General features: G+C 45.4%; 1 protein-coding gene across 10 annotated transcripts in view; it reads right to left on the bottom strand.

Moving 5' to 3' along the window:
• Positions 1-1,337: 1,337 nt before the first annotated feature.
• Positions 1,338-15,998, bottom strand: part of CEP164 (centrosomal protein 164) — an 87,644-nt gene continuing 72,983 nt past the window's right edge. For 4 of the 10 annotated variants that reach the window (XM_078156868.1, XM_078156869.1, XM_078156871.1 and 1 more), the window contains 2 exons: positions 15,733-15,799; positions 14,285-14,614 (listed from right to left, as the gene is read on the bottom strand). In XM_078156868.1, the coding sequence (XP_078012994.1) occupies positions 14,332-14,614; positions 15,733-15,799 (350 nt within the window). In that variant the 3' untranslated portion in view covers positions 14,285-14,331. The other 6 variants (XM_020989671.2, XM_020989676.2, XM_020989672.2 and 3 more) reach the window with 5 other exon arrangements.

The following is a 15,998-nucleotide window of genomic DNA, read 5'->3' as shown; positions in this document are numbered from 1 at the left end:
TAGAGCATTTATTAAGTAATTACAGTGTGCCAAGCACAGTGCTAAGCATGCAAAATACAAATACAAGCAAACAAGACAGTCTGGATCTTCCAGGAGTTTTAAGGTGAAATGAACATGGATTGGGTCCCTCTTGAAATGGTGATCCTGGCTAGGAATTCACCAGTCTGGAGAGTGGGCCTCCAGGCAGAGCTATCTCCAGAGCAGAAAGATACTGAATAGAAGAAGAAATCCAGAAAGTGAGCAGGGTAAGGTGTGAATTGAGCATGGCAGGGGCCCCTCATGAAATATCCATTTGGCCTAGTGGGGGTTTTTTTGTTTGTTTTTTTTTGGGGGGGGGTTTGGTGAGGCAACTGGGGTTAAGTGACTTGCCCAGGGTCACACAGCTAGTAAGCTTCAAGTGTCTGAGGTCACATTTGAACTCAGGTCCTCCTGACTCCAAGGCTGCAGCTCTATCCACTGAGCCACCTGGCTGCCCCTGGCCTAGTGTTTTGTGGCAATAATTTCTGAGGTGCTGCTCTTCATCCCAAAACATAGGCAACTTTCAGCTCCTTTTTTAACTTATCTACTACATTCTCCAAGAGTTCAGTTTCTGATTCACAGTCTTCCTTTCCACCCTAACCATGTTCTCATACTTCAGGATGGATTTCAGCATGATTATACTTGCCACATCATATGTTCTGGCCTCCCAGTTTATCAACCTCCTCAACTCCCATGACCTCTACTTTCATTCTACCTCGAACCCACACACGGATGACCATACTCCTAATCTGACCATCACCCATAATTGTTCTATCTCCATTATTCAGAAATCTGAAATTTCTCTTTGCAGCCACAGTCTCCTATTCTTCAATCTCTCTGCCTCATCATTCCTACACCCATTCGTAATAATGCCCATGCTAGAAGGAATGTCCAGTAGAAGACTTGAGACTTGGTCCTTCTAAAGAAGAAAGGCCTAGCACTTCTGGCTTTTGTATTGCTCTACATCTGTGTTTTGTTTGTTTTTTCCCTTTTCCCTCTTTTCATTCCCTTAGTACTCCCCATGACAGGAAGACAGTCTGGTCATTTAAATGGTGGAAAGTCTTCTAGGAGATCATTAGGACCTACCTCATTTTCCTGATGCAGCTTCCTGGTCTGGAGGCATAAAAGGTCCCAGCCAGTGTAGTCAGAGCCTCTCACTTGAGTCACCATATCCTGATGACTTACTGATCAGACCTGCTTCAAGAGGGAGTCAAGAGGGGCCAGTCCAGAGAGCCACTATATTCTTGTTGTGTAATTTTGCTATTTTAGGGCAAAATATACCTCTTCTTTTGACAAATGTTCAATGACTTGCAAGTGTCTCATTTTGTTCCCATATTGAACCTGAACTAAGAGGGTGCTGCTGTTAGAGCAGCACCTATAATCCATTTTTCATCCTCACCAGGACCTGCAATCTCCTGTTCTCCCATTCCATCAGCCCTGCTCTGATGTCCTTTCCCTCCCTTCAGAATCTTGACCCTGTGGTTGACTAGTTCAACCATACACTGTCAGCTGCCCTTGAATTTTTTGCCCCCTTGTCCCATAATAAGCCATGCCTTACCCAACCTTAATCCTGGGTTACTCATGGAATTTGCCTTCTTCATTTTTGTTCACATGCCACTCTAATGTTCCTAGAGATAGTCAATTAACCATTTTAACTGAGTTCACTATAAATTTAAGGGAATCAGACTGTCATTGCTATGTGGCAGCTTTTTATTCTTTCCTGATTGAATATCACACTCTCTACTTTCTCCACATATCTCCTATGCCACCTCCTCCCCTACTCCCTAAAAAAAGCAAGACCACATCACAAACTCCCTCTCTTCTTCCACTCCACACCTCAAGGTCTTTCTTCATCATCCCCCCTCCTTCTCTTTTGCTCCAATCCCTTCTGAAGTGGAGCCTTCTCCTGGCCAAGGCCATCATCTTGATGCTTGTGCTCTTGATCCAATCCCTTTATATCTTCTCCAGGTGTGTTCCACCCTCCATCCTTTCTTTTCTTTGTATCATCCTCAAATCTGACCTTGTCTACTGTCTCCTTTACTGATGCCTATATACCCAGGTCTCATCATTCTTTAAAAAAAAATCTTCACTTTTCATTGTCATTCCTTCAAACAATCACCCTGTATCTCTCTCTTCTCTTTCACAGAAAGGATTAACTGTTTCCATTCTTCCCTACCTCCACCCCAACTTATTTCTCATTCACTTGAAATATGGCTTCCAACTCTGCCACTCAACTGAAACTGCTCTCTACAATGTGACCAATAATTATTTCACAACCTCGGGGCCATCCTTGACTGTTCTCCCTTTCTCGAATCCTATAACCATTTAAATATTGTCTTATTAATGCTACTTCCATCTGTCCTCTTCTCTCCTCTAACACAGTTGTTACTCTAATTCAGCCTTTATAACCTGGACTATTGCAATAGCCTCCTAATTTGTTTCCCTGCCTTAAGTCTCTCCCTTCTCCCAGACATCTTCCACATAGCTCCAAATTGCTATCCCAAATACACAAATCTAACCACCCATACTTAAAAAGCTTAAATTTCCCTATTACTCCTGGGATAAAATACAAACTTCTCAGTGTGGCATTCAAAGCCCTCCACAATCGAGTTCCCAATAGCCTTCCCAGTCTTATTTCACATTGTTTTCTATTCCAGACCTGCTTAGCTATTCTCCAGACACAAAATGCCATCTCCTGCCTCTGCAGCTTTGCATTGATATGTCCCTGATGTCAGGGATGCATTCCCTGCTCATCTGCCCCTCACAGGACCCCCTGGCTTTCTTTAGAGCAGAGCTCTGGTGCCCCCTCCTACAGGAGGTTTCTCCTGATCCCTGCCCACTCCCATCCCTCTTGAAATTACTTGGTACGTGTTCTGTATCTATTTATTTGTGTAAGTGTTATAATGCTTCAATACCATGTAAAGTCCTTGATGATATGGATTGATTAATTTTTGTCACTGTATCCCCAGTGCCTAGGCACCTAGCAGGTGCTTAATAAAAGTTTATCGAGTTTGAACTTGATATGAGTGATGTCATGGAAATACACGACCAAAAAAAAGTTCATTCTACCTCAGGCTTCATTTAAAAGAGGTACCTCCTAAAATAAGGGAAGTGACAGTATCTGTGGACTCTATCTTGGTCAGAGACATCTTTTCCCCCCAGGTCCAAATTAGCCATGTTGGGAGGGGAGCAAGACAAATAAAGAAAGGGGGGATAATAAACTTTAATCTGCACTCTGAATGCATTGGTTCTATATCTGGAGGTGGATGGCATTTTTCATTGAGTCCTTTGGAACTGTCATGGAGCATTGCATTGATCAGAGTTACTAAATCTTTCACAGTCTGTAAAACATTGCTGGTATTGTGTACAATGTTCTCCTAATTATGCTCAATTCACTTTGCATCAGTTCACAGGAATCTTCTCAGGTTTTTCTGAAATCATCCCTTTTTCATTTCTTACAACACAGTAGCATTCCATCACATTCACATACCACAACTTGTTCAATCATTCTCCAACTGATGTTCACCTCAGTTTCCAATTCTTCACCCTGGTCAAATACATCTAGAGGATTGTGTTCAATCCTGGGCGCTGCACTGCTGCTAATGAGGAATGAAGAGTTCACTGGGCTTCTGGGACCTCTTTTTAAGGGAGGCTTTGGAGTTTGGCTTTTTTTTTCCATTGTTGTTGTTTGTTGGTTTGTTTGTTTTTGCTTCAAGCTTCAGCTCTCCAATCAGATGGACAGAAGCAACTGAGGGTACTGAAGAGCTGTAAATACTGAAACTGAAGCATTCTCCTTGATGAGATTCCTGACAATGAGTTGATGGGTGGGGGAGCAGGGGCAGTGAGAACCGCAGTGGTGCTGTAGAAACCAAGCAGTACAAATGGAGGGAAATGAATTGATTCTAAGGACTTTGCCACCATATCCTCCTTGCACTTCACCACCAGTCCCTGTGTAATACCTTATCTCCCCTCCCCCCACCCCACTCCCCACTCCCAGTACCATTCAGCTCCCTTCAGTGTTGTCTTGCCCTATTAGAGTGTAAGCTCCTTGACAACAGGGCCTCACTTTTTGTTTTTAATTTTTATCCCCAGAACAAGGTGACTCCTGTGGTAAGGGGACTGAAGACCATGGAGATTGGTTGAGGGAGCTGAAGAGGTTTGAATTGAAAGAGGGATGACAGTCTTCTTTGAGTATTTGAAGGGCTATCATTTGAAAGAGTGATTATACTTTGCCTGGCCCCAGGGGGCAGGACCAAGAACAGTGAGTGAAAGTTGTAGAAAAGCAGGTTTGGGCTCATGAAAGAAAAATCTAAGTAAACCGCCTTAGGAGGTAGTGTGTTCCCTTATCACTGAAAGTCTTAAAGCAGCTTTCCATGGAAATGCTATAGAGGACATTCTTATATGGGTACAGTTTGGACCAGAAGGCCACTGCGCTGGAAGGCCCTTGCAACTCTTAAGATTTGGGGATTTTTGTGATTCTCTGCATATTGAGCAGCATAGCCATGCAGCATCCCATGACACTACCCTTTGATCCCCTGAGATTGCTCTTGGAGTTACTGATAAGGGAACCCCTTTCCCCTGACCTCCTCCCAACTGTTACCAAAGTCCTCCACTAACACTACTGCACTCAGAGTGCCAGATCACCCTTCTTTACCCATCCACTAAAGCTACCAAAGCCAGGCCTGTTTCTGCCATTCCCTCCCTCCCTCCCTCCTTGTTTCTCTCCTCCTCCTCCTCCTCTTCCTCCTTCTCCACCACCACCAACTCCTGGGCTCAGGATTACTAAGTACTATTTCACTTGTGTGGTAAATTAAATGTTTTTGTGGATTGGCCTCGGACTTAAACACCATTTCCAATGTTATTTTTGGGAGGGAAATATATTCTAGACCCTTTTTCTATCCCCAGAACTTAGCACAGAGCTAGGGCACATATTAGGCACTTTAAAAATATGTATTAATTGATAGATACCAAATAACCAATATTCAAATGAACTTTTGGAACCCAATCCATTTGTAAATTGAAGCTGACCTGGACTCACCAAGTGGGGCAGGGTAGGGCTGGGGAGAGGGGGCGCAGAATGACAACACTCAGTCAGCACTAGATTCATGGAATATTTGAGCTGGAAGGAACTGTATAACTCTAGTCCACCACACACACACACACACACACACACACACACACACACACACACACACACTCTGCCCTCCATTTTATAGACTGAGGAACTGAGGTCCAGAAGGTAGTGGCTTGCTTCAAGTTACACAGCTAGTTAGCAGAGCCAGAACAAGAACCTGGGACTCCTAACTCCAATCTAGTTGTCTTTCTATAACACTAGATATCCCCTTTGACACCACCACAAACTTCCTTGAGAAAAGACAGAAAGTCACATGAATGCATAGACTGGAAAGTGGGATCTTCATCAGTGGAATAGGCTGGAGACAGAAAAGCTAATGGGCCAGTCTGAGTGGATTGCAGAGTGCATTAAGCAGAATATTATGAAATAAGAATAGAAAGGTATGTGGGAGCCACATTGTAGAGAGCATTAAATGACAACCTTATAGTCATTTGATTGAAGAAAGAGGATCAAGAGTTCTAAAAGAGGGACAGCTAGGTGACGAAGTGGATAGAGCACCGGCCCTGAAGTCAGGAGGACCTGAATTCAATCAGGCCTCAGACCAAACACATGACACTAGCTGTGTGACCCTGGGCAAGTCACTTAACCCCAATGCCTTTATAAAAAAAAAAAAAAGTTCTAAAAGAGAGTCATTGTGAGGTCAGACATGGTAAAACAGCACCTTGTACACAGTAGGGGTTTTTGTTTGTTTTTTTCTTGCACTGAATTGAATTGAATCTTTCTGAGCACCTCTATGTACCACGTCCCCTTTCATACCTGCCTAAGTCCTACCCATCTTTCAGGGCCCAGTTCAAATCTCATCATCACCAAGGCACCTTTCCGAACTATTCCAGTACACACTGATTACTCCCTTCTCTGGGTTCTTGTCATATTTAGAGTTAGTAGGGCCCAATTTATTCCCCAAATTCCCTTAAGCAATGCCCCTCCCCTTAGATTACAAACTCCTTTTAATCTGCCCTCCTTTGATTTTAGAGTCTTTATCTTAAACAAGCAAATGATTCTGGGGAGAAAAAAAGGTTTTTTTAGGCAAAAAACGTTCCTAGAGGTGGGTAGCTCAAGAGAACCAATGTTATAAATAGAATGATGAGAATGTAAGCTCCTTGAGGGCAGGTACTTTTTTATTATTATCTTTGTATCTCCTTTACTTCCCACAGTGCCTGGTACATAGCTGGTGCTTAATAAACATTTATTTGATTGCCATACTGGTAAATGGACAACCACCAGCACAATGACCTTGGAGCAGAAGGAGCTTGATTTCAAGACATCATGATGAATGTCTGGTTAAAATGTATTCATGATTTTAGGTGGGGAAACAATGTTAGCGAGAGAAATGTTATGTGAGGTATAGTGGTACTGCTTCTGCGTTCCCCACAGCCTGCCCCCAGCATTCTCTGCTCAGGAAGTGCGTGTGGAATACTTGCTCCTCACCTGTGCTGACTTTTAAAAGGCAGGCAGGATTTAATTGGCTGCAGCCAGGCTGATGAAGGATCTCAAGAGCAGGTTACGCGTGCATTAGCTGAGGGAGCTGGGGTTGTTTGGCCAGAAGACAACTATCCAGAATGTCCTTGAACAGCAGGCATATAGAAGAGGGATTGGACTTGTGCTGCTTGACCCCAGAGGGAGAGAAGGAGCAAAGGGTGGAAGCTGCAGAGAATGAGACACAGGCTCTCCCAGACTTCCCCATCATTGCTAAGCTGCCTTCTCACCCTGGAGCTTCCCCCAGCACACAGGGACTCTCATCCTGAATACCCCTGGGTCATGCTGACCTCACCACCCCATTATTGAGTTCCATCTAGGGGCCCTCACTGTGGGGATGAGCCCCGGCTGGCTACGCTTCATTCCTCTCCCAGATCTGCTTGACTCTACAGAATTAGCCACCAAGGCCCCTTGAACATCACCATTCCCTCTCCTCCCCACTTTCAGCTCCCTCCAGCATTGTCTTGCCCCATTAAAATGTAAGCTCCTTGAAGGCAGGTCCTTTCCCTTTGCCTGTATTTGTATTCCTAGAGCTTTGCCTAGTTCCTGGCACATAGTAAGTGCTTCTTACTCATTCACTGCCTGCTCACTTTCCTCATATCATGAAAAACTTCCTAACAATTAGTCCAAAAAGTGGAAAAGGCTGCTTCTAAAGAAATTGGGTTGAACTCAAAACTTTTTTTAAAATGTCAAAAATTATTTTAACACGTAATGGGGGAATAACTATTTTAAAAATAATAATAAAGGAATCTGGTTTCTCCTCAACTGGAGATCTGCAAGCAGTTTGGAAGACCACCCATTAGGTATGTTGTAGGGGCACAGCCATTAAATCCCTCCCCCATGGAGCCATCCCACCAAGTAGCCTCTCCATGTGGGACGATGGCTGCCACCCTATCTCTCCCAACCAACTCACCAGTAGTTCTCTCCCACTCTCCATTCCCTCTTCCACTATGCCCTCTGCATCCTTGTGCTATTGCGGTACCCTGGAAAGTGCCGAATTTAGATTTAGGGGAACTCTTTGAAGCCACTCACTGTTTGAGGCCATTCACAAGGTAACTCTCTCTCTTTCTCTCTCTCTCCCCCCCTTATAAAATGTCCTTATCTATAAAATGAGTTAGACAAAAAGACTTCTAAGGTCAGTTCTAGTTCCAAGTCGACGATCCCACATCTCTTTCACATTCCTTCCATCTTCTGAGGCTCCACTGAAACCCCTTGCTTGCTCGATCACTCTTGAAGATGCCACAGCGCTTGACGTCGTCTCCAAATACAACTACTCCTTCTCTCCCAAGCGTGGACACACAGGTCCAGGAGGAAGAGCTGATGTACCCCCTGCACTCCAGTGCCCTTTCAAACATGACCTCCACTTTTTCACCTAGCAATCACCTTTAAAGTTCTCTCGATCCTACCTAACTCCTTAGTACTGACATCTATGCACTTCTGAGTTCCTTTTTCTTCTTCCCAATAAGTTCAGTACTAGCCTCACAGTCTTTTTCTCCACCCTAACCCCAGGCCCTTCAAACATTCCTATATCTTCAACCTTGTCAACTTCCATGACCTGTCTACGCCTCTCGATCAACCAAACAGAGAAGTGGGCATACTCAGACACCCTGCACCCCGCTGCATGCCACCTACTGAATTTGCCCCGGTATCAGAATTTCTAGTTCCAGCTCTGTGAAGGAGTCCCTTGCTCAGTATAGGATCGCCTAGATGGCCTCGGAGGTTCCATACATTCACATATACCCTCTGGCAGAGAGCAAAACTGCTTTTTCCCCCTAAACGGTCCTCTTACAAACCTACTAAGTTCTTACTGCCCCAGCTCACAAACCCAACTCAGTCCCACTCCTGGAAAGCATGTCCTTATTTGGGATCTGTCCTTATCTGGGATCTGACCCTCTTGACCCAGCCTACAAGAGACCTTTCCAAACAGTTGGCACACAAAAAACTGGGCCAGAATATATCAGGGGATAGCAAACACTGCCCCTATTTAGCACGAGAGCTGGGACAGCTTAGGGAAGAATGGAATAGAATTTTAAAATTCTGCCTTTTTGGGTGCAGATCCATAACATATGATCATCTGCGTTGGGTTTCCCTGAAAATTTGTTGCTACTAATTTGAGGATGCATGCAGGTTGCTCCACTGAAACAGGGGAAAAAAATCCACTGTAACTTTGGCAGCCTAGGACTTTTCAGGGTTATTTTTATATTTAAGGGGAAAGTGGAGGAAGGCAATGCCAAATAGCTTTTGGGAAATGCAGCTGTCTGCTTTTGGCTGGTAGGGGCTTTCGGCAAGGAGGGGAGGTAAAAGTAGGACATGACAGAGTGAACTACCCTAAAAACATTGCCAATTAATGAAAACTGCACTGGACCAGAAGCTAGGAGACCCAGATTCTAACTCCAAATCTGTCAGTATTTAGTGGACAATGTGACCTTGAACAAATCACATTACCTTTTCTGATCCTCAGTTTCCTCATCTGTCACTCCATAAGCGTAATCCTAGACATTGCTCAGTACCCTATGTGACCTTGGATAAGTACTTTAACCTAAGCCTTGTTCTCCTTACCTCTAAAATTAGGGAACTGAACCAGAGCAGGAGCTCCTAGACCCCTTTGGCAACCTAGTAAAGCCTGTGGATGGACTCCTTTATATTTAATTTAATATTTTATTCTTTCCCCAATTACATGTAAAAATTAATTTTTAACATTCATTTTTAAAAATGTTTGAGTTCCAAATTCTCTCCCTTCCCCCCTTCCATTGAGAAAGTAAATTATTTGATACTGGTTATACATGTGCAGTCATGCAAAACATATTTCCATGTTAGTCGTGTTGTGAAAGACCAAAAAATAAAGAAAAGGTTTCCTTCCACCTGCATTCAGGCTCCATCAGTTCTTTCTCTGGAGAGGGAGAGCATTTTTCATCATAAGTGATGGATCCCTTTCTAAGAAAAATGTTTTTAAATGCATAAAACAAAATACATAGAATTACCAAACACCCCCAATTATACTGAAGTAAATGATTAAATTAGAAGCCAATTCCCAGACTCCAGGTTAAGAATTCCTGAACTCGAGGATGCTTAAAGCTTCTTCCTTCCAGCTCTAACATTGTTAACACCTGAGGTGTTAAAAATACATATATTTCAAATTTTTTTAAAAAGGTGTGGAAAGCTGATCTCAGTCAGGAAGACCTGCATGCAAGCCCTGCTTCTGACTCATGCTAACTGTGTGACCCTGGGAAAGGCATCTAACTTCTCAATACCCCAGGCAACCCTTGGAATCATAAAGCAGGTGCCAAATCCCATGGACAGAGGAAGTTCCTCACCAGGAACACCTTACACTGATGGAATCACAGGTTTAGTTTATTTTTTCATTTTAATTTTATTTTTAGTTCCACATTATCTCCCTCCCCCACCCACCGAGAAGGCAAGAAAAAAATGATACCCATTATACATGCAAAGTGTAATTCTGAATTAGCCACGACAGGTCTAGTTTAAAAAAAAAAACTTGCCAGAAGAATAGGGAGCAAGTAGCTCTACAGCCTCTGGGTGAGAAGTGGGGTTTGCCCACTATTAAAAGGGTCCCCTCAGTGCCATTTGTCACATGGCAGACCTAGTAGTGGTGCTCCTCAGGAGTCTGTTTCCAGAGCATCCTTGGATCACAGATTCAGAGCTGGAAGAGATCTTAGGGGCTAGCTAATCTTACCCCTCATTTCACAGGTGAGGAAAATGGGGCAAATGAAGAAATCAGGATTCCAACCCAGGTCTGCTGACTCCAATTCCAGTATATCTGGTCTACTGTACCACACCAGATAGACTCAGTATTCTGTCTGTCTTCCCCACTGGCCTCAGAATCTAGCACCACTCTGAGGCACTCAAGTGACACTCCAGGGACAAAAGTCATTGTCAGAATATTTTTTAGAATAGGGAGAGTTGCCCAGAGCATGGCTCTAGAAACGTGCCCTAAGCAAACCCAAAATATTTGGACGCAGTAACTAAGGCTGAGAGCCTAAGCATTCTTGATCAATTCTATGACAGAATCATATACCTTAGGACTATAGTTAACTTTTTCCTCCTTATCAAGTCCCTTCTACACACACACACACACACACACACACACACACACACGTACCCTTGACCCTCCTAGTAAGAAATCTATACTTGCTACATGCTTAGGAAGTATTCACTTGGGGTCCCATCTTACAAGAGGCAGAGGGGACTAAAGGAGACAAATGTGGGAGTTGGATTGTCAATCACCCTGAAATTCTCGAACATTTATTGTCTGTACCACTCACAGGGCATTTATTGAATCAGCAAATCCTAAGAAATGGAAAGGAATTTAAAAGCCATCACATCCAGTTTCCCAATTAATCCATCCCTGGGCTCATCCAGCCTCTTCCTGAACGCTTCTAGGGATAGGGAGATGACAGCCAAGGTAGTCCTCGAGGCCAGGGTGGACGGCTCAGAAAAAAGGTTTTCCTTATTTTGAACTGAAATCGGCCTCCTTGTAACTTTCACCTGCTGTGCCTAGCGCTATTCTGTGGCCACAAAGAGTTATAATCCGTTCCCTCTTCTCTACGACAGCCTTTCAAATATTTTAAGCCTACTATGTTCCCCACTTAGATTTTCCCTAAGGCGGAAGGGAATAAGCGTTTTTATTTCTATTGCCCACCTGTGTGCCAGGCACTGCGCTAAGCCCTTTACAAATACCTCACACATCAATCCTGAGAGGCAAGTGCTCTTATTATCCCCAGTTTACAGTTGAGGAAACTAAGTCAAACAAAAGTTAAGAGATCTGCCCAGGGTCACATAGCTAGTAAGTGCCAGGTATGTTTTTAACACGGCTCTTCCTGACTCCAAGCCCAGAGCTCCCTCCAGTTCTTTCAACTGTCCTTTAAAGATTCTGAGTCCTGCTCAGCCCCTTTCTGGCCCATCTCTGAACATGCTCATTTAATAATGTGTCTCTTTAAATGTGGTTCCCATAACTAAACACAAAACTCCAAATGTGCTCTCACTGGCAGAGTAAAGGAAAACCAGCACCCTCATTATTCTAGACACTATGCCTTCTATTAATGCAACCTAAGACCAAATTAGCCTTTCTGACTTTGGTATCATGCTGCCCGTTTGTATTCTGTTAGCAGTCAACTTAAACTCCCAGGTCCTTTCCCCATAAACCAATGCCAGGTCTCACCTCTTCGCTACTTGCACAATTGATTTTGGTTTTTAACCCAAGTGCAGGACTTTATATTTATTCAGATCAAATTTCATCTTCATTTTAGCCCACCATTCCAACCCCTTAGAGAGCTTCAAAACATCCTGCAGCCTTGGGCTGTGTGTACATATCATACCCTAACGGCAGGAACCATGCCTTCTCCAACTATGTAACCTCCATAGCAGCTTGCACAGGTGAATACACTGAGTAAGGGCATTTATGAATGATGGGGATCCTGGGGACCCAAAGGACAGCTTTAGGACATAATTACAGCAGAAGTCCTCTGGGGAGGGTGAGCTAATTCAACTAACCACAAGCTATTCAACCCAAGCTCCCCTTGGCCCTTCAAGGACCTCACAGCTGGGCAGGCCCCCCAGTCTTTTCTAGACGCCCCAGGCAGGAGCAGTTTCTCTGGGCTCACATTTGTTTCAAAAGACGGGGGAATTCCTAGCCTCAGTCAGAGGTCAGCTCATGTCTCTCCCCCAGAGAACTGGGGAATTGGGCCAGACCACAGCTCCAGGAGTCAAAGTGGCACAAGAATTCTACCACTTCCTAAGAAGCAGAGGAAGTACCAAGATGGCGGAGTCACGCTGTCAACCCACCCTTCATCCCAGCACTCCGAAGAAGGAGGAGACGACAGAGAAAGAAACACCATCCACACTACCGAGCTGTAGAAAAATGACCCGTGGAGGTTTAATTGATATACAAAACACGGGGCAAGACAAGCCGGATTGTCACCACAGTTGTTAAGCACACAGGAGCCATTCCTAAACCACACAGCATCAGTCAAGTAACAAAAGGGACTCCTCTGAGAGGAGGGGCTTGTGCCTCAGTGTAGTGCCTGGGGGGGTGGGGGAGGGGCTAAAAAGCAACCCACTCCCCAGGTTTCTGCTCCATGAAAAAAGATGATGAGAGGCTGGTTTCCCTGCTGAGGAGTGCTAAACACAACTCCACAGCCTTAGACTTCCTCCAAACAGAGAGCCAAACTCAACGGAAGTCCCCACCAAACCCCATCAAGGAGACCATCTGTCTGCCAGCTGATTGAAGGGGACCTGCAGGGAACCCTCTCCCCAGGGCCAAGATGGCTCCAGACCCCCTCTCTGATTGCTCATCTGCTCCTCTCCTGCCCCACCCCTTTATGCAGAGACTTCAAGGGGGTACAAGACACCTCACAGTCTACAGCAAAACTCAAAAGATTAGAGGGGAGGGGCAGGAAGAGAGAAAAAGAATGTTGGCTGAAATGCAAATGTGTTTATCCAAACAAGCTTGGTGAGAAAAGGTAGGAGGAAAGCAAGGGCTACAAATACTCAAGGTGACCTGAGAAATGAAAAGATGACTGCAATGAGGCTGAGGACAACCTCGTTCACTTTTCTAATGGCTAGCTGTCTATTTGGGGGAAGCCATAACCTTAATGCCTGAGGGTCATGGAATGGGATCCCAAGAGAGGTCTGCCCCTGCTGCATCCTTCCATGGAGTCTGATTCCCAAAGTCTTCCTTTCCCCAAGCCCAAGGATAGGGCCATTCTGTTGGTGGGAGCTCAGAGATAAAGGTGGAAAATGATTCCCTCAGTCACATGCGGTAAGCATAGCAAAGACAGGGGGAAGACTCATAGTTGCCTCATTCCTTGGAACCCCACATCAATCAGCCTCAGGGAAAGGCTCTGTAAAGCTGACCACAAACCTGAGATAGCCCAAGTCATTGGGCAAAAAAGGAGTCATTATAAAAAACAGAGGGCCTGGTGCCCTACTGCTGAGGTATTAGCTCAAAGGAAACAGATTCAGAACAGAGCTAGTCCCCAAGAAGCACCAAGTCCTGGGGTGAACATGCTTTGGAGAGGGGATTCATCCACACCCTGATCTCCCCCAGTACATCGAGAATCACAAAACTGGCTACTCTGGACCTCTCCAAAATACCCTAGAGACTTGAGGGAGAGAATCAGCTCACTGGCAGGGCTTAGACCACTCCCTGAAGGGGTTCTCTTGGCTTTCTGCCATCAGGTATCCATGAAAGGGTCCAGCTCCACCACCCCCTCCTCCACTGGGGCTGTCAGTCTCGTCTCATCTGCTCTGACATGATAATGCAGGCCTTAATGGGCCATGGAAGCTCAAAATGTTTCCATCTGGGATACACTATGGGGTTCTCAGAGGGTGTGGCTTGCTACATTCCTCCCACTGCCCCCTACCCCATCATTGCTCCTATGCCTTCCTCCAAAGTCCTGAGAGGGTAAGGCTTGTACAGCAGAGGAATGATGGATCAGGGACAATAAAGTGCAGGAAGCTCCTTAGGCACTTGGTCTAAGAAAAGGGATGCCTGGAGAGCCCTATGCCCTACTGCCCCAGAGGCCTTAATAGCGATACACCTTCAGCTTGCGGTTTTCATCCAGGTCCAGCTGCAGCAGGCCTGAGGTCACCAAGGGCTTGGGTGTGGTGGAGAAGAGGGGTCTGGTAACACTGTGAAGGAAAAGCTGAGATTGGCTGGAGCAAAAATAGAGAGGGACTGGACATCATGGGAAGTGGGAAAGGAGAAAGAAGACCACCCTCTGATCCCCACCAAAGCCCCAGGGGTAGAGGCAGCACCCGTCCTTTATGCCTATGCCATTATCCCAGCCTCCCCCCACCAGAAATGTAGACACATAAAGGCAGAGGGCTAAGTTGAAAGGATACACCTTGGGGTCCTTCTTCATGTGTTCTAGCCACTTCCTATTGGACTCAATCATGCCTTGAAAGTTGGCACCACTGCTCTGAGAGATCTGGGAGTGGGAGCGATGCAACAGGCGGAGCTGCTCACTGACCCACAGGTGCCACGGGGGTGAGGAGAGAAAGAGAAGAGAGAAAGAAGGGAAGGAAATGGAAACCAAGCAAGAAGATGAAACTGCAGGGCTCAATGTGGAAAAGAAACATCATCTCAGCCTGGATGCTCCCACCCCTCCATTCCAGGCCCCATCTGCTCCCCCTCTGTGCCCCAGTGAGGGGAAATTTAAAAAGGCATAGGCAATCTGGCTAGAAGCTGCTGCCAGTTTCTGGATCTGTTTTCCATCACAAAGCCTCCTCAGTTGACAAGACCTGACTGCTTCTCAGCTTCCCCATCAAACAGCATCTTTTTTTCCAGGAATATGGAGGGGAAAGAGGAAGATTCCTCCCTTAGGAGAGCACTGATGTCTTGGATCTAGATTTGCTTATATGTCCACTTTTTGCCAGTCCCTGGAGCAAAGTGCTCCGACGCTCCCAGGCACACGCCCCACCTCACCTTCTGAAACAAACCAGAATATTGTTTTTTGAGGGCAGAAGGAATGTGCGGAGAAAAATGCAGGTATGGGGCTGGGACTGGGGAGGGAGAGCAGTGCAGAAGAACTGGCAAAGAAAGATGGACAAGAAATGAGAAAATAATGATTGGCTTAAGTAACTGCCCTCTCATTTCCCCACTCCAGATGTTGTTTTTCAATTACCTAGGGTGCACCAGGGCACGCCAACAGCTCAGAGACTTGTCTAAGGGAGCTGGGCTCCAAAGGCTAAAAAGCACAGGAAGGAGTCCAACTCCAGGGCTGACCTTTCATGCCCAGCTGTTATGAGACAGATTTCTCTAATGGAAAGCCTTTGGAGATGGGTCAGGTAAGCTCTGGCATCTGGGCTTCTCCCAATGGATTTCCTCCTACTGAGCTACTCCCACTGGATGCCTCTCTTAATGACAGTAGGAACTTGCCCTGCAAGTTGATGGAGCAGGTGTGGAATAGGGTTAAATCACCCAGACCTATGTGACAGGGAGGGCAGTCATGCTAATGGGGGTCCTCTCCCCATCTTTTTTGGGAGACAGACTGGATCTGCTTTTCCCCAGAGGCCCCATCCCTTGGGAAGAAATGAGCCTAAATCCATAGCAATGACTATAGAAAAGAGGTCAGGAAGCTTACCTGGCAGATACATAGCCCAACCTATTGTCCAGAGGAGCTGGGCTGCCACTAAGTAATGGGACTCCAGCTGAAAAAGATCAAAAAATAATTACAGAAAGGCAGGGACCCAACCTGAACTGGTACTCCCATCCTAATCTAGCTGCCTCTTCTGGAAGCCTTTTCCCATTTCACTTCCAAATATTTCATTTTTTCCAATGGGGAAATGGGAGAAGATTCCCCAGGCACTCATATCTCTAAGGTAGCAGGGACATTTTTGATATCCTTGC

The sequence above is a fragment of the Phascolarctos cinereus genome, unplaced genomic scaffold, assembly GCF_003287225.1.
Source record: "Phascolarctos cinereus isolate Bilbo 61053 unplaced genomic scaffold, phaCin_HiC Scaffold_726;HRSCAF=1367, whole genome shotgun sequence".
NCBI lineage: Eukaryota > Metazoa > Chordata > Mammalia > Diprotodontia > Phascolarctidae > Phascolarctos > Phascolarctos cinereus.
This window is presented reverse-complemented; position numbering and strand designations above follow the sequence as displayed.